Genomic DNA, 19,114 nt, shown 5'->3' with positions numbered 1-19,114 from the left:
TATTTGATCATACATTTTCCTATTTTCTATTTTCACTTACCACAACTGTTGCTTGAGTTTTACCTCCTCTTCAAAACAAGAAAATATTGTGAATAATACAACTTAATAATACATTATAGAAATGTCTATAAACAAACATTATGGTGTAATGCACTCATCTCTCGTTGATTTTTTGGTAAATTGGGTTCCAGCTTTATTTGACTGAACAGTCTGAGATACATCTTAGACCCATTTTATTTCTTATCGCATATAAATTCAGACTATGTAACAGATTTGCAGGCAATGAATATATCACAATTGTCAGAAGTGGAAGAAGGAGCAGAGATCAGAGTTTGAAGAGTGCAGTGAAATGGTTCATGATCGCCAGTTTTACATCTGAATGAATTATCTTTGTCAAGTCACTGCTGCTGTTGCATTTAACGATAATAGTTACAATATTCACCTAATCTACTATGGTAATGTATAATATTAACACCAAGAAAGGAACCATAGATTGAATACATTAGCTTTGACCTTCTTTAGTACATCTATGATTCAGGCTTATAATTGTCTCTGAAAACAGTTAATGAATATTCATTAAGGCCATTTAGACAACCCAACATAAACTATAAACTCAACTGATTAAATACAACTCGGGCCTTCTAAGCCTTTCTGAAGGCCTAAACCGAGGGAGTCCACGCAGACTCCAGCGGGGAGCGGCTTCGCGAGTCGGGTGTCTGCTGCAGAGTGGGTCCACACATGGTGGCCTGTATGAACGCACTGTGTATTATTGAGTGGTTTCGGTCTGTGACAGTAACTCCAGGGACCCTTTTCCCCCCCAGTACGCTCGTGATGTGGACCATACGGCACTCATTGAAGCCCTAGGTCTAAAACCACGGTCCAGCACTGACTTGTACAGTGCTTTTCTAGTCTTCCCACCACTGAAAGCACTTCAACAATACTTGTCATTGCTCACCGATTCACACACTGGTGACAGGGGCTACCATGCAAGACACACAGCCTGTGGGGGAAAATTGGGGTTATGTGTTAATACACGAGTCAACAGATCGAAATGGATTAGCAGAGCCGGGAATCGAACCACCGATCCTTTGATGGAAGGAGGACTCTGCTCTAACACTGAACTACAGACGCCCCTGACAACAGATTTTCATGCTATATGCAGGTAAGAAAGACATTTTTATTACTGCTATCAGTGTATCCAGGTTGTAGAAATTAAGGCGTTTAGTCTTCAATGATTTATTTTTTCATTATAGCACCATGATGGTAAACTTGCTCCAACAGTTATCTCTGGAAAACCTGCGCTGCTTCTTATAAGAGTTCTGTTTACATTTCACACAACCGTGTATGTAAATTAATGCTTTATTTTTGCAACAATATTTCAATCTGTCTTGTTCCGCTTGTCACCGTTAATCAGTTTAACAATTTAAAACTAAGTTTCGGTGGTTAATTGGGTTCCTTATATTATCTGATAATAGATGCTGACTACTGGTACAAAATCCTGACAATCTAAAGATGTAATTATCACCCTGCTGTCAATTCCTACTTGACTGCAAAAAATCTGAAGTTACTTTTTAAAATTAAATATATACATCATCTATTCTAATTGTAATGAAACATGTTAGAACTTTTTTATTTTCCACAAATTTCCATCTCACTGATTCACCAAACAAACTGATTTCCTCTTCAGAGCAAGAAGTCTTATGGCTGTGTAATCTATATGCATGAACAGATGTGCCACAGGGAATGCATAGCCTTCTCACGTGTCTCAGACAATGAAGGAGAAGGAGAAAACACATTATATCTCATTTTCAAGCATTGCCTCCGTATCCATGGTGGGGCCTGCAGAGTTTAGGAAACTGGAGAAAGCTGTCACTCTGGAACTACAGTTGTTCTTTCTCTGGTGATGTCAATGTGTTCGTGACTTGCACGAGTTACCCTGGCAGAATGAACAAAGTGTGCGAGATGCCCGAGGAAGCTTCGGCACCATGTGAAATCCCTTTGTGGAGCGGTATCAAGTCTTACCTATCGCTTCTTTCATGCATCTATCATCTGCTCATCTCTGTGTTTTCATCGATGCTAAAGGACAATGACAGGCTTTTTTGTCCGATAATAAGCATGAATCATTTATGTTAGGCCCCTGAATAGTTGGCGTCAGGTAGGTTGCACAAAAGGGCAACCAGGACCCAGAGTGCCATGCTTAGTATAGACGAAGGACAGTGGTTGAATGAACTTTATCCATCCATCCATTCATCCATCCATCCATTTTCAGCCTCTTATGCGGGGTCGGGTCACGATGGCAGCAAATCCAGCAGGCCGACCCAGGCTTCCCTCTCACCCGCGACATTTTACAGCTCATTCTGGGGGACCCCAAGGCATTCCCAGCCGGGAGATATAATCCCTCCAGCGTGTCCTGGGTCTTACCCGGGGCCTCTTCCCAGTTGGACCTGCCTGGAAAACCTCTAATGGGAGGCGTCCAGGAGGCATCCGGATTAGATGCCCGAACCACTTCAGCTGACTCCTTTTGATACGAAGGAGCAGCGGCTCAACTCCAAGCTCCCTCCTGATGTCCGAGCTCCTTTCCCTATCTCTAAGGCTGAGCCCGGCCACCCTACAGAGGAAGCTCATCTCGGCCGCTTGTATCCACAACCTCGTTCTTTCGGTCATGACCCAGAGTTCGTGACCATAGGTGAGGGAACTTCATTGTGTTGTCAATTTTTTTCACAACCTTGTTTTTACTACCAACCTTGTTGTTTGTTATCCATAGTTAATAGCTTATCTAAAAATCAAGTAAATTAGTTAAGACTCACTGAACCTATAATGGCCAACTTAAAATAGGACCAAACATGTGAGAAAACTCAAACCACTATAGAGGATGGATTAAAAAGACCATCCACTTATGTTCAAAATACTCAGGTGAGCGGTCCAGTTCCAGCACTTACTGTTTTCAGAAATAAATCCTTTGTGGATTCTCTCTGGATAACAGGCAAATACATACTAATAATAATAATCCACCACCAAATGATTCTTCATCCTGTAGGAGACAATATCTCTCCCTGGGAGATTGAAAGGGTAATTAACTGCTGTGTGGCCAACATTTACTGAAGTGTGAAACATTTTAATCTCTTCAGTAAAAAGGGAGATATATATTCACTCTTCACACTCATGAAATAATGGCAAATTATAACCTGGCCGGTACAATGAGACGTTATGGCACAAGTATTTCCCATTAACGAGGATTCTCATCTCTTGCTGCAATCCAATCAGTTACTAGCCTGTTTTTGCCAAAGAGTGCAGCTCTGGCATGCGAAAGCCACAAGCAGAGTGCTTTATTTCAGCTCCGGCATGGTCGAGGTTGACAACCATAGAAGCTGAATGTGTTTTTTTGGCCCCACCCTGTGAGAGTGGTTGTTTAGGCGAGGTGCAAGTCGTTGTGGGAGCCCCGGCTGCACTTTGCAGATACACAAGCCTGTGCTTTAATGCCCAGACCCATCAAAATGGCCCTGTCAGGCCGCTATCTCCTGGGACTCGCTGCTGCAGTACAAGGGGATTAAAGCTTTTCGTGAAGCATTTTCACAGTCGAAGGTGTGCGCAATAGCAGCCTTTGTGCCATTTTCCACAACAAGGGTGGAATTAATTTAGCTGGACTCTTAACTGGAACTGTGCAGTATGGAAGTGAGCGTCCATTTTGGACCACTAATTATACTACAAAGGGGTGGGGTGGGGGCAAAATCCAGTTAATTGTGCTCACAGAGAAGTGTGGTAAACTAGGCCAAAATGTATTACATATCCATGGACGGTGAAGTGAACATTACAATGAAAACTGTTGTTTGTTTTTGCTTGAGAAGCAGCATTCATAGTTGATGCAAGAGCTGCAAGTCTTGGGGGAATATCAAAAGGAATATGTGAATTCATTAAATCCTTTGATGTAAAAAGTTTCAAATTATGGAGTTATAGTAGATGTTTTTATATACTTCACTCTGTATTTCACAAATAAAATCCTGAAGCAAAGACCAGTCTGGAAAGAAGTTATAACAGCTTTTTCAAATTTAGCACACACTCTGTGACAATTAGCAATCCCTTTGGACCATGTGTGATAAATTGCTTGTAGGAGAGGCCCATTTGTTACAGTCTTATCTTTGAGACTGCTGTTGAGAAGACTGAATTATCCTGCCTCAGTCAGCACTTGAAATTAGTGGAAAACAAACAGATAAGAGCTTCAGATAAGAGCTATCTACTCAACTGGGAAACATCTGCATGAAGCATACCCCATGCAAAGCTTGGGTTTTTGGTGTCCAATCACAGTCTAATCAAAAGATCTACATTCATCCCTAGCAAAATATTTGTCTCCAAGGCATATTGTAATAGCGCACACTTTGGGGCATTAATGGAGGGAAATAAATAAGATAATGGATATATATATATATATATATATATATATATATATATATATATATATATATATATATATATATGTATATATATATATATATACACGTGTATGTGTGAGTGTGTGTGTGTGTGTGTGTGTATTTATATGCTGCAAAGTATCATTACACCAATGCATGAACACAGTGTTCTTTCTTTTATCTCTTTTTGTGTCAAACAGAATGTCATATTCAAGCACATCACAATCCTACTTGAAACCACCTCCATGACACAGTTGGGCAGCCATTTGCCCCATCTGAGTCCCATCAAAGAGAGTTTCGGTCCAGAAACTAGTCAAATATTTGGCGATCTTACAAGAGGTAAAGAGAGCAGTGGTTCTCTAATGAGGGTATGTTTACACCTGAGGGTATATGAAGGCTCTCCATGTGAGATTCTTTTAAAAATGTTATTTAATAAATATTCAATAAAATATAAGTGTAAGTAAAAAAACTGTAATGTATATATTTTATATTAAATCATACATTATTGTCACAGCACTGTGTATTACATATTGTGTTCAACCCAAATTGCTTTGCACTTGCTTGGGGGGTAAAAAAAAAAAATATTTAACAGACGGTACATCACTGAAACAAAGGTTGACACCCACTGTGCTATCGTAATGTGGATGCTGTCCGTGGTGCTGATATGTAAACTTTCTGTGTGCAAACTCTGCCATCCAGTGGCTGACTGTCTGAACAATGTCTGCTCAATGAATGGGTATATTATAAAAAGATCCCGGAACTCAAGTGTTTGTTCCTACCCGAGTTACAAAACATGGTGCACAGTGTCAGTGTTTGGGAATTTTCCTCGGCTGTCGGTTCCCGTCTTGAGTAGGTCTGACTCTTTTGTCTTTTATCTTAAGAAGGACTTTTACATGTATGCTTGACAGCATGCAGACTGTTTTATGCAGTCAGGCTTTAGTTATATGAACATGCGGAAGTCACAGTTTAGTGCATGCTAGTTACAGCCTCGTAAGCTTTAGCTCGCATTGAGACGCTAACTGTCGAATTTATATGATTTATATTTTCGTAATTAAACAAGGACGTATCCTGAATGCAACTGTACTATGTGTGAGTTGTAAATGACTTGCTCAGTTTGCAAATGTTAATACAATGATTGACAGATGGGTTCGTTAGCTTTAGCTTTTCGGTAGGAGCACTGTAATCTTGCGCTTCACGTGCAATTTTATTTAGTAACTGCTCATAATGTAAAGGCTCAAACACTAAAAACATGTTACCCCATCTATTGCGTAACAACCCGAGCCACTCTACAGTTTGTCATACGTGTTACCCGACAAGTAGAGCAATATAAACGTTATAATTCTCTTCAACCTACTTACTGTCATACACGGTAATGTTACGTTAAATGTCAGCCAGACGCAATTTATGAAGGTAAAATCACATTGTCTTTTATGATATTGTCATGTATACACTAATGCACTGCAAAGCCACATTAAATTGTGTGATTTGTCAAATAAAGCAATATGCGATTATAGATCACACCACCAGGTGGAGCATAAAGTGTACCAGACAGAATTCTTATGACTTATATTTGGTATACATGTAACTACATAATTAGTTTCAAGCTCAGTCTTATTCGTCTCTCAATCTCATCCCTCTGTTCCCTACATCTTTATCCAGCCAATGGACTGACAGCAGCCAGTCGAGATGCTCCTTAAAGATCTTCCCAGAGAGGCGCTGATGCGGCCACTGTCCAGGAATGAGGTGGTGGGCATGTTGTTGAGGTTGACCATCTTTGGTGCAGCGACGTACTACAGCATCAAATGGGTTATAGATGCTATGGATCCTACCTCTAAACAGAAAAGCCAAGCCAAGAAAAGGGTATTTAACATAACCACAAAATATAAGCAGGCCATTGTTTTACAGTATGTAAGATGTTGTAGGTCGGTATTTGTCCTGGCTCTCTTCTGTCAGTGTAGCAGAAGTGATTAAGAAATTAAAGTAATGGCTGAAGCAGATTAATGCACACTATCTTTTTGTGTCTTGGTGTGTGTGTCTCTTTTCTACAGGCAGAACAACTAATGAAGAGGATTGGTGTTGAGGGTGTCAAACTAACTGAGTATGAGATGAACATTGCATCTCAACTAGTTGATCCCCAAACTATAAAGGTAACCACAGTAGTCCTCAATTGACAGTTGAGATTATAAGGTGTCATGATTATTGACAATATTGTACTCTTTTTATTACCCGCTTCACCATTCTCTACCTTCCTGCAGGTGACCTGGAGAGATATAGCCGGTCTGGATGAGGTTGTCAATGAGCTGCAAGACACAGTCATTCTGCCCTTTCAGAAAAGACACCTTTTAGCTGGATCCAAACTCTTTCAGCCTCCCAAAGGTACCACAGCAGTTATTTTCTCAGAAATATAATGACATACTTTACACATAATCTTTAAGATGCATACTAACTTAAAACGATCAAATTAAATAAACTTCATGCTATTGTACTCTGTAATGTAATAATGGATTAGAAACTACACATAGACATCTGGCACTATTTAATCTTTAGTATTATATTGTATTTTACTTCTGTTTACTAAATTTATTGAATGAGTGAAGAGCGTTTCATTTTTATTTTTTATTTCACTTCAGTGCAGATTTGCAAAACAATATTTGAAACAAATTATAGGGTGTGATCTAACAAAAATCTATACATATTTTATTACCAAGCAAGAGCAGTAAGGAGGAGGAATTGGAAATGACATGCCTTCTTCTCACAATACATAAATAGCATCTATAGTCTGATGTAGATGGTCTGCTTATATTGCCAACAGGCAGTATAAACAAAGAGTCTCAGTTACAATGTCTGCATTCTCTATTATTGATGCTAAAAATTAGAGTCGAAGTGCATCAACAACAAACCAACAAACAGATTTTCAGGAGCTACAGATATCCAAAGTTGTTTTATATAATTATATATAATTATTCATGTCTTCTATTTCTCATTATTGTTAGAAAGCTATCCGGTGCATTATGCCTCCATCTAGAGCTGTGTGCCAAAAAGCATTAGATGATTACTTGGAGGAACACTTTACTTTCTACAGAGTTTTCACTGTTTGGCCGAAAACTTTATACAGAGCTCAAGGATGAGTCAACCTCCAAAATTAGCTGTCAGGGGAATTCAGTTACATTCCTCATCGCCAGCCTTTATTTATATCATGTACATTTCTTAAAGTACACTGCAAGTCAGGCACAATTTCCCATCTGTACATGTGTTAGAGAGGACCAAGGTAGGCAACATATCTCCCACAGTAGTTAAAATGTCCCTAAATAACAAAAGCCAATGTAAAATCATGTCTCCAACTTACATGTATTGTTTTACACGACCAGGATGTATTTTATAGATATGTAATTGTTGTGAATAGTATTTGTAGGAATTTGACTACTAGTAGTACTAATTTTAGTATTAAAAACATAACGGGAGTTTGAAAGTATGTTTTGCCTTTGCAGGGGTTTTATTGTTCGGTCCTCCGGGATGTGGGAAGACCATGATCGCCAAGGCAACAGCCAAAGCCTCAGGCTGCAAGTTTATTAACCTTCAGCCCTCCACGCTGACGGACATGTGGTACGGTGAATCACAGAAGCTGACTGCTGCTGTCTTCTCATTGGCAATAAAAGTCCAGCCCTGCATCATCTTCATTGATGAGATTGGTATGCTTGATTACTCTATTACTTTGAAAAGATTTGTTTAATACACTGTTAGATATGATTTATGTTTTAAGTCTACTCTTTCAAGAAGACATTGTTTCTAAACTTGAGGCTGACATTGTTATCATGATGCTGTTCATACAAACAAATTGAAGGGCTCCCTTCAGAATCTGATTCATCCTGGTTTTTGCTCCTTGTCTCTTGTGTGTTAGAGTCATTTCTGAGGAATCGTTCCAGTCAGGACCATGAGGCCACAGCCATGATGAAGGCCCAGTTCATGAGCCTGTGGGATGGCCTGGATACTTCTTTAACCACCCAGGTACACTCCTCCCCATACTGTGATGTACATACCAGATTAAGGTTCTATATACTACTGGGTGGGATTTCTCTTGTCCCTTGTCATTGGAAAAAGCATTGGAGAAAAGCATTGGAGCCGGTGACACCAACAGACTTAACAAGCTGGTTAAGAAAGCCGGCTCCATCATCGGCTGCAAGCAGGAGCATTTGGAACAGGTGGTGGAGAGGAGGACACTAAAGAAACTATTGTCCATATTAGACAACTCGGACCACCCTCTCCACCAGCTCCTGCAGGGTCAGCGGAGCACTTTTTCAAAAAGACTCATCACGCTCCGCTGCCACAAGGACCGCTACAGGAAGGCATTCCTACCCTCGGCCATAAGGCTATACAATAAATCCCTTGAGTCCAGATCCGTGGACTAAGTCACACTGTACACTGTACATGTATATAGATATGCTGATGTATATATGTTATGTATGCTGCATACATATATTTTGCATTTTGCACTTTTTGCACATTTCAGTTTACATTTAATTTAAATCAAACCTCTGAATACACTGAATACACTAATTTATCCTCCGAATACACTGCTGTGTTTTGCTTGTTGTGTATGTTTTGCACATGTGTATGTGTATATGTATGTGTACATGTGTGTATGTATGTATGTATGTATGTATGCATGCATGCATGCATGCATATGTATGTATGTGTATGTATGTATGTGTGTATGCGTGTGTATGTATATAGATATGTATGTATATATGTGTACATGTATGTGCGTGGGCCACGGGTGGGTGTGTATGTGTAGGTATGTGTATGTATGTATATATGTATATGTATATGTTTGTATATATGTATATGTATGTGTATGTGTATATGTATGTATGTGTGTATATATGCATGTGTAGATATGTATGTATGTGTGTATGTATATGTGTGCGGGTGTATGTATATATATATATATATGTATCCATTCCGCTTGCTTGCATGTATGTGTATATATATGTTTATACTTATTTCTTACTTATGCATACATCTGTTACCCGCTGTTCCTGTTATTATTTATTTTATTTTATCATCTGTGTGTTTAACTTAGTTTACGGCATTGGGATGCTGCTAGTACGACAAAAAATTTCTCCTTGGAGATTAATAAAGTACTTTTCATTTCATTTTCATTTCATTTTCAAAATTCAAAAAGATGTACGTTGTCCTGTGTTTGAGGAGTTGATGCTGTAGGTGGTTTTGACAGCATAATGTATTAATGTTGATGTACTTCTGATTTCAGGTGATGGTGATGGGAGCTACCAACAGGCCACAAGATGTGGATCCAGCCATATTGCGCAGGATGCCCACTACTTTTCATGTTGGCCTGCCAGTAAGACGCTTACACCAGCACAAATGGTTATCTATGTCATGCAAATTTATTGATATATATAAATATATATATAAATGTTGTTTTTTTTAAACAAATAGCTCCTTGTGTAACTTTTGGCCCAACTTTACCACAATGTTTTTTTTTATCATCATCACCTGATCTCTATTTATTGTAGTGATTGAACTTGTGTTGAAAAGGTGTGTTTTGCTATGTGCTTTGCGCTACACATAAAGGAAAGGCGCACAGCTTGAACTGAGCTGAACTGTGTGTCTCAGATTGATGTATGGCTGCTGGCTCAGCCACAAAAAGCATTAATCTTTAATTCAGTACATTATACAGCTCCTTATCATGTCTGATATAAATATATATGAGCTGTTGTTGCAGGATAAAACAATAAATGACACATGCTGTTTATGTATGGCATGTCTCGGTCGTTGAAATGGCACTTTTGATGTTTCTGATGATGGCATGTCTTCTAACTAGTGATTAGTTGCTCAGGTACTTTTTTTGTTTTTCATTAGTGGGACATTAATATTCTGTAAATAATCACTGTCTTTGCAGAATACAAGACAAAGACAGGACATCCTGAGGCTGATTTTAGAAGGAGAAAACGTAAGATGTGATTTCTTTTTATCCTAGCCAGTCCTGAAAGACATTATTCTCTTCAATGTTCTCTTTTGTTATTTGCAGTGATCATTTAACACCTGTACTTTCACTGTGTGATGACATTAAAGTAGATCAGATCACCATGAATAAAGCTAAAGACCAGTGACGGCTAACAGATTAAATCTACATAATTGTCTCACATCGCCTGTCCTGCTTTTCTGCTCAGCTGAGCAATGCCATAAATCTGAAGGAGATGGCGGAGAAGACCGACGGTTACTCTGGCAGTGACCTCCGGGAGCTTTGCCGTGATGCTGCCATGTACAGAGTCCGGGACTATGTCCGAAAGGAGCAAATGAGACAGATTGCTCAGCAGCTACAGGACTGCCAGGAGGAAGAAAGGTATGACTCATACATTCAAACACCTACACGATTGCTTAGCACTAGTGTCCTCTGAGCATGTTTCTGTTTTAAATGCAGTGCCTGCCATAAACACTGGAGGTTACACCTGTGTGGGTTTTTGAAGGCTGATAGCAATGTTACTGTGAGTGATGTATATACCGGTACTCTCCAACTTTACCTGAGATTTAATATTCCTATATCTATATATACTTATCCAAACAACCAACCATCCACCCATTCCCTCCTGTTTTCAGTGGGATACTGAAAGTAATGGTGACTTTGATAAAACATGAATGCACTCAAGGATTACAATCATGTGCATTCAAATAATTTCAGGTTGTGGCCTGACTTGAATTAACTTCAGTGTGTGTGTGTGTGTGTGTGTGTGTGTGTGTGTGTGTGTGTGTGTGTGTGTGTGTGTGTGTTTAGATTGAAAGGTGTCAGAGGTGGATCTAATTGAGTTTAAAAGCATCTTATATTAATATGCTGAATATCTGAGCTGTGTAACCCATGCTTTAGTCGTTGCTAAGCGACTATTGAAATGCTCTCAGAACAAGGCACTATTTGTGTATTGTGTGTGTGTGTGTGTGTATATGTGTATATATATATATATATATATATATATATATATATATATATATATATATATATATATATATATATATATATATATATATGGTACAGTGTGTGTGTATATGTATAAAAACAGGATTGCGCATCAAATATAATTCAACCACCTTTGTCACCATATAGTGATCATGAAGAAATTTAAATCACTGAGTAACAATAGATCATCTTGAGAGGAAAAAATAAGTCATACATATTTAAATAATTGCTACTTTGGTTGGAGGTAAAACGGCTTCAGAAAACCCCCCCCAAAAAATATTTGACAAACTTTTTGCTGTCTCTTTGTGAAGTATATTTGGTATTTTAGTCAAAACATAACAGTGGGATTGATATTCATATACAATATGTGCGCTATCGAATATTGTATAATTTCCTTTTAGTATAAAACATTTAGCTCCAGTATGTAGATTTCTTAAATACCACAGCAAAAACAGTCTACAATAATGTTTAGTGTGAATTGTACATACGGTTTACAATTAGTGTGCAGTGTGGACTCGGCCTTGTTTTGGTAGGTTTCTGTGTCTGACCGCTGACAGCTTGTGTCCTTTGCTCCAGACCTGTGGATGAGGAACAGTTGCGGCCGGTCACCCAGCTGGACCTTCTTTTCGGCCTGGACAAGATGAAGGAATCTAAGCGGGCCACAACCTTCATGTTACCCGTTGTGTCAGAGGTACCTCTGGACTAAACTCCAGTACTGCACCACAATGGGAAATGTTTTCTCCTTGCTTTTTGTTTGAACTAAACTAACAGAGGCTCCACATACATTTCGTGCCGTTGGAAAAGCCAGAAATGAGCCATACTTTTCTTGAAGTGTATATATTCATGCAGTGTTTGTTCTGAGCATGTTCACTTTCAGCACAAGTGTACAGTTACCATAACTTCGGGAATCGAATGTGTCCTACTGGCCTCTGACATAGTGCCAATATCTTACTCCAGGGCGCCATGAACATTTGATTGGAAGAGGTGAATGCATTTTCCATAACTGTTGTAATTTTCATCAGAAGTTACTGCTAGTAATACTAAAAACGACTCTTCATAAGGTTCCATATACCGTCCTACTACTGACCTACACAAGATCTTGAGTAAGGGGCATTAAGCTCTCGACCAGTAATCCCTTGAGGTTTGCTGCTTGATTTTTCAATTGACTCAAAAACAACTCCACCTCTTTCCTGTTGTCGTCTTACACGTTCGGTAAAAGACAGCCAAGTAGAGTTGGGGTCATTACCTAAACCCTGTAATAGAAACCACAGCTTTAATCACTTGAGCCATACTAATGGCTATAAACTTACCTAATTTACAACTCTTCAGCTATTAGCAGATATAAAATATAGGACTTGTGCTGCGTCCATTATTGTAAATAATGGACGCATTGAAGTGTATATATTCATGCAGTGTTTGTTCTGAGCATGTTCACTTTCAGCACAAGTGTACAGTTACCATAACTTCGGGAATCGAATGTGTCCTACTGTAAATAATGGACGCAGTAAAATGCTGCAACTTAAGTTACCCACTCCAATTGGTCTTCAGTGCATTTAGTGGTCTTTTGCACTCCATTGTCATTATTCATGAGTTGCCATTGTTTCTCTCTAAATGTTTTTAATAATTATTTTTGTCACGTCTTGTTCTGTACATTGATCAATGTCTACTGCTACAATACACATCAGGGTTTTCCTCTGTCGGTTGCTTTTATTCTCTTAAGGAGAGCATGGCTTTAAAATTGAAATAATTTCAATCAGTTGTCAGTCTGAACTTGTTGTGACATGCTTTTCTGACTCCCGCTGTATAAAAAGCCTCATTATTCACCACAAACTCACAGCATGTGTTTGTGAGTCTCACACAGACCTTTCTCCCACTCTGTCTGAACAAGCCAGGGCAAAGTGGTTGTTCAACCATGACCATGTGGTGGCGCTGCAGCTTCACAGTCCTGTTGCGGAGGCGGGTGTGACTGCTCACATGAAGAGCAGTTTTATAGCACTGAGGTGTGATAATGAAAGAGATGACCCTGCATACTAGATTGTTTTTCCATTATTGGTTAATTCAGTGATCTTTGGACATCTCTTGCTCTTCATTAGGGTATGTCCGGTGACAGTTAAAGGTCAAAATGTTGCCATGTAAACCAATGATTGTGTCGCTGCAGTTTACAGGTTTTTTTGCGACTGCTGGCATATTTTCTCAATGCAATAAGACTTATTAGGTCATTTGATCCATTTTCAGTTACTGTTAATTACAGTGGCAAATATGTGTATGTGTTGAGTATGGTATGTAAACCTATATGTACAATGAAGTGTATTTATTAAACTACACCGAAGAAAATATTCATCACTTCTTTTTTTTTTTTTTTTTTGCTCAACTAACAATATTTGACCTTGCTTATTTCAGCATGGCTTTCAAACTGTGAAGATGTCATACAATATTTTATTATATCTCAAACTATTATTTACAAATTAATGTTGTATATTGACAATGATTATTTTACCAATATTCTTCTGACTAGTAAGCAAGTGTTTGGTACATTTTTGGGACTCAAAAAGTTTAGCTCTGGGAGGCTGGTACGTTATTGGGATTCTGAATCATCATAAACTGTTTCTAAATTATGTGGCTGTGCAGTCACGTCCTGTACCCTTTAGGCATGCATTAATAAGCCATTGTTGGCCATAACCGAGCACTTATTCTTTCCACTCTGTTGCTGGTCGCTAACAAAAGCCTTGCATCGCTAATAAGTCTACTTTTCATAAATTGCTGACAGCCAAACCGCTTCAAATTACGCTGAGATTTTAATGGATGTCTGGCAAAGTGCACTAAGGTCATGACATCTGAATTACCAACTTGTATGGGCCATGCTCAATCGTGTCAAAAGTTTGTTTTTTTTGAATAGTCAGGATTTTAGGTTTTCATATGGCAGCTTTTTGATAACATGGCTTCCAGGCCAAATGTGATGCACTCTTGAAAACTGTTCAAGTTATTGCAAGGGTCTATGTTTTTGAATTTATGCAGGCAACATTTAAAATGAAGCTGAACATCTGATAAGACAAAAGTTACTGAAAATACTAATCCATTCAACCTCTGCAGGCGTGCATTGTGTGCATTGTGTGTTTTTGAAGGTGTGACGGTGGGTGAAGTACACTGAAGAAACGTTCTTAATTCCTTAAAAGGGTGCATCGTGGGATTCTTTAATCTGTACATGCAAACATCAAGCTCACTCAGCGTTTATAATGACAAAGCAGTATTAGGCACAAAGTCACTCCAGGCAGGTGGACTGGCCATTTTAAAGAGAGTTATGTGATGCCCATAAGTGCATCTATGTTGCTGCCTGTAGTGTGGGCCGATGGTACATTGATGTTTACGGTTTAGTCTTTAATGAGGCAAAGTCCGGAGTGTTTTCCTCCAACTGTGTTCTGTCTGATCTTTGATTCCGACTCATCGATTAGTTATTCATAAAGCTATCGAGTTATTCATAAAGAGGGAGTCAACGTGAAATTCTCTATTCCATCTCTTTTCAATTAGAGGACCGCTCCTAGTCGATAAACATGATGGAAGCGGCGCTCCCATGCAGCACAGCTGGCTGGAGATGTCAAAGACTTCCCACTGAGAGGAGAGCTCAGACACGGATAGATTCACTTTTATCTGGCCATGGTCTGACAGTACAGCGGCTCTCAGCATCGGTCTGATGGTCTTAACCTTTTTTACATAGGAGCGGTGGAGAGAGTGTATAATGGCCCCACTCTGATCTGTGACAGTCCTCCTGAAAGCTTCGCTGCTATTGAACATGATCGAGCGAGCCCAGAGATATCAGTGGCAGCTGTTATCCCTGCCACGTGTCTCAGCAGGATATCCTGTCGCCTGCTGATGCTCAAAGTTTTATAGCTGGAGTAACTCACAAAGCCATATTGAAAACGGTAGTTTTGAAAATATGAAAACAGCTGTGTAGTGACTGTTTTGCAGGTTATACTAAATACATGGTTGAAGAATACTGTCACAATTACTGCATCACATTTTATTTCTATTTTTTATTCATAATGCTTTATTGTCCCCACAGTGGAGAAATTATTCTCTGCATTTTACCCATCCTTGGTAATTAAGGAGCAGTGGGCAACTGGGGGTTCGAATCAGCCTCCTTGTGGTTTCAGGATGACCCGCTACACTAGTAAACCATCCATTAGTATGTCTGGGTGCTACCCCGTCGAAGAGAGAGATCCCGATGCCACAGGGTCTTTGCAGACGCCTCAATGGGTCAGGGACTCTTTGCTTGCATGTTCTCTTGGTCTGCTGCATGAAGAGATCTTGTCTTACTGTACATTAACCTCCAGGCTGATCTCTGCAGGAGCTCGCTCTGACGGCATCACTTTGACGATGCTTGTGCGTCATTATTTGTGAGTGCTGCTCCAGCAAGGCTGTGCAACCTTTTTTTCCTCCGAGAGCTAATTTGACAAAATGAAAGGACTCATTCATCGCCTCTGAACTTATCCCGCCACCGTCAAAGCCTTGGTTTCTTTAGACCTTCTCTGTTCTTCTCTGTTGCCTGAACATACGCTGTCACTGATGTAACCAAACCTGAACCCTTTAGCCAATTGTACGATTCATGTGTTGATATCATGTTAAATTGTCTTTACAGATTAACTAAGCTTTGTATTGCAGACTTTATGACCCACAAAGTTTTATTGAAGACCCAGAGAAACGTCTCAGTGACAAATACACACCCTGTGTGTGTCTAGCAGACCGGCATGAAGTAAAATCTCCATGTGGTGGTAGTTACAAGGCATATAAAACATTCATGTGGAAACAGGAGGCCATAAATTATGTTTTGGACACAGATGACATCTACAGTGTCAGTAAGATGATTGCGGGTATCTAGCGATTAGTCCAAATATAGTGTTCTATAAGTATTCATTTATTTGGCATTATGATGCATGTAAAGTTCAACAGAATCTTCTCTATGCTCCATATCTCATGTCATCACAGCTATGGAGTTTATATTGATAATGGCTCTGACTTAATGTTTACTCAGGCTGCAGGCGATGTGGATAGGTTTCCAGTCGTAATGATGCACGATGAGACGGCGACATAAACGACTTGCCAACCCCCCTCCGAGTGTGTTGTCTGTTGTCTGCCTAGCTGCAGAGATGTTGAGGTATCGCCACGTCTGTGCCCTGGCTCGACTAGCACCACAGCTTATCCTGAGTCATGAGCCATGATGATGGATACTGGAATTTGGTTAGTGCAGTTAAAGTAAATAACTTGGAATTATCTAGTTGTGATGTGTCACAATAGTTGTTCGTCTCATGAATTCCAATAAGATTGTTCAGATTTAAATCTATTTGACAAAACTCAAACCTATACCTGATCTATGGGCAACGTATCAATGTTGCCCAAATTCAAATTGAAAGAAACTGATTATGATTATGATGTGTCGTGCCCTCTCTTATGCAGCACCCACTGAGCCATAACATTGATAAACAATTGTTGTTTTGTTGTTATCAATTGGTTCACTCATTTAGTTCTGTATAATACATAAAGACAGGAAACTGAACCTGGTAATGATGTGGTGTTTTGACTCTTTGAGCTGTTTTGGCATCCTGCCTGAGTTTGTAGCCACACTCTTACCAGAGAAGCTGTTGCAGGTTAGGACAACTGATAACCAACATGTGTAACATCACTGATTGGGATGTGGGCACAAATACAACAAGTTATTGGTGTTAACCCAATGAAGCAACGGATTTCAACCTTGTGTGATTTCAGTGTTGATTTAGCCTTTGATGGAATTGTGAGCTTCAAGGCCGTGAGTTATGATTGTGCACGAGTAAGGCCACTAATTGTACAGATTTGGTTCAATATTGAATGTCATTTTTTACCATCTTTCTTTTTAGCAACAAGTACTGTTTTGTATCCTTTTTTCTCTCACCTTTGCTGCCTCACACCTAAATAGGTGGTGGAAGGCCAGGTTGGAGCTGTGTGTGCAGGACAAAGAAAATGATTATTCTCCTACGTAGCTATTAGCTCTACCGAGCCTTGTCAACTGAAAATGATGCTGGGACGTACATGAAAAAATAATCCTATCCACCACACGTTTGTCTGCTAAATACTCCAAGTTTATTTCCACAACTAGTAGCAAAAGACAGCTATTTATCTATGTTTGAATCCCACAAAAACTGAGGCATTACATGCAATAGCTAGAGAGTCAGCAGGCTTGTCATTCTTTAAGTTGAATTGTTTATATTGCTGCCAGTAATTATGAGTTGTAAATTGAGATGTTTTTTTTTTACTCTTTTATCATTCTTTCTAAAAAAAAAACAACCTCACCAATGCTTCTATAATTGACCATTGCTCTAGACCTGTGAAGTAAACAGAAGTAATCTTTCATACTCCTCCAAACCTGCAAAGTGAAATTAAAAGATTTCCACCTTTCAAACACTTAAATCTACAGACACAATCATAATTAGTCTTAGGCATGCAATGTGATGCAATGTTTTAGAGTCTCTTAATTCTCTATATTCATTACAGGGTTGCATTTAATTTCCAGATGTGTTTTCAGATTATGCTCTTAATTTGAATTAACTCCTGCTCTGCTAACAGTGGCGTGTTGCTATTTTAAGCCTCAGTATAAGGTCGGCCATTAATTTAAACTGACTGTGGTTTCAACTGAATATTTGTATTCCTCAAATCTATTTAGTATAAATGCAATAGATATCCAAGGCAATGTCATCCAGAATTAGTCTTAACTAAATTACCTATGAACAATAACATTAGACTCTAGGTTGCCTTATCTTCATAACTCCATACATAATTCCACATGTATCTAGTCAGTAAATATGTTGCTGACAACATGCATTAGCAAGTTTATGTATCTAATGTATCTATCTTCATGTCCATCCAGTCAGAGATGCAATACAACATGCATGACATCGGGCATATTGTATGTTTTTTGATAATGTAATGTTAGTTCAAAAATGTGTTTGTGTTTTTTTTTCACAACTAATCTAACTGGAGCACAATACCACAGATGCTCACACTGCACTGAAAGAAGTCTAATGATACCCTTGCTGTCACCTATTAAATGTTTCCTTCCTTCCTTGTTTTCTTCCTACTCCTCACAGTGAAGAAAGACAACTTTAGAATCACCAAAGCATCCAATAAGAAATACCGGACATCCTCTGCCAGATCTCAGCGACACACATTCCCATATTCCAGAGTCACGTCAAAAGGCTGGTAGTGCAGCCAGTTATGCAAATAAAGGTGGGGACAAAAGCACAACACCCACTGAAGAGACCGGAGATGGGATAATGATCACTAATTAATCATGCACAAGGGTCATGCGGCTCATCTCTTCACCACCGACACAGGAGCAGGAGCGAATGACTCACTTCCCGCTGAAAGCTCCACATAAGAGGCAGCTGAATGAAATGAGCCATTGGTGTCTCAGCAAGAAGTCTTTTATTTGTCTCAGCCAGTGATGCAACTGTGTGAGTTGCTCTGGGGAATAGGGTTATTAATGCATGTCTAATAATGTATTATTAATACGTGTATGTTTGACAGATTACCTATTCTTGAATAAGATGTTTAGCTCACAGCAGTAAACGCTTACTGTCGGTCGAAAGAAGAGCAAAAACAGCTTTTTTTTTATCGAGAAAATCCCTCAGTGTTGCTCTTCTTTAAATAAATTAATAAACTCCAGTTCTGATATAGCTGGTCCTAGTGTAGCATCTACACTAACCTTTTTAGT

General features: G+C 39.2%; 1 protein-coding gene across 4 annotated transcripts; it reads left to right on the top strand.

Annotated features, from left to right (window-relative positions):
- Positions 1-5,189: 5,189 nt before the first annotated feature.
- Positions 5,190-18,658, top strand: atad1a (ATPase family AAA domain containing 1a). Of its 4 annotated transcripts, none has more exons than XM_068604422.1 (11): positions 5,190-5,259; positions 6,066-6,266; positions 6,455-6,553; positions 6,662-6,782; positions 7,895-8,095; positions 8,305-8,411; positions 9,676-9,765; positions 10,327-10,377; positions 10,598-10,770; positions 11,953-12,067; positions 18,489-18,658. In XM_068604422.1, exons 2-11 carry the CDS (start codon positions 6,093-6,095, stop codon positions 18,489-18,491), a joined length of 1,134 nt encoding a protein of 377 aa, XP_068460523.1. In that variant the 5' UTR covers positions 5,190-5,259; positions 6,066-6,092; the 3' UTR covers positions 18,492-18,658. The 4 variants fall into 4 exon arrangements, with proteins under 4 accessions (XP_068460523.1, XP_068460524.1, XP_068460522.1 ...); XM_068604423.1 differs by lacking the exon at positions 18,489-18,658 and adding an exon at positions 16,403-16,563; XM_068604420.1 differs by lacking the exon at positions 18,489-18,658 and adding an exon at positions 16,403-16,563 and having other exon boundaries at positions 5,192-5,255.
- Positions 18,659-19,114: the final 456 nt, after the last annotated feature.

The sequence above is a fragment of the Clinocottus analis genome, unplaced genomic scaffold, assembly GCF_023055335.1.
Source record: "Clinocottus analis isolate CAN_PGR_092001 unplaced genomic scaffold, fCliAna1.0.p SCAF_7, whole genome shotgun sequence".
Classification (NCBI taxonomy): domain Eukaryota; kingdom Metazoa; phylum Chordata; class Actinopteri; order Perciformes; family Cottidae; genus Clinocottus; species Clinocottus analis.
The sequence above is the reverse complement of the archived record's forward strand: the minus strand, read 5'-3'. Positions and strand labels throughout refer to the sequence as shown.

Bases quoted from the DNA above. Each gene is read 5' to 3' on its own strand.
- atad1a (XM_068604423.1), top strand. From the start codon at position 6,093: ATGCTCCTTAAAGATCTTCCCAGAGAGGCGCTGATGCGGCCACTGTCC. The intron at 10,378-10,597 runs GTAAGATGTGAT...TTTTCTGCTCAG, and splicing joins TGATTTTAGAAGGAGAAAAC to CTGAGCAATGCCATAAATCT. The intron at 10,771-11,952 runs GTATGACTCATA...CCTTTGCTCCAG, and splicing joins GACTGCCAGGAGGAAGAAAG to ACCTGTGGATGAGGAACAGT.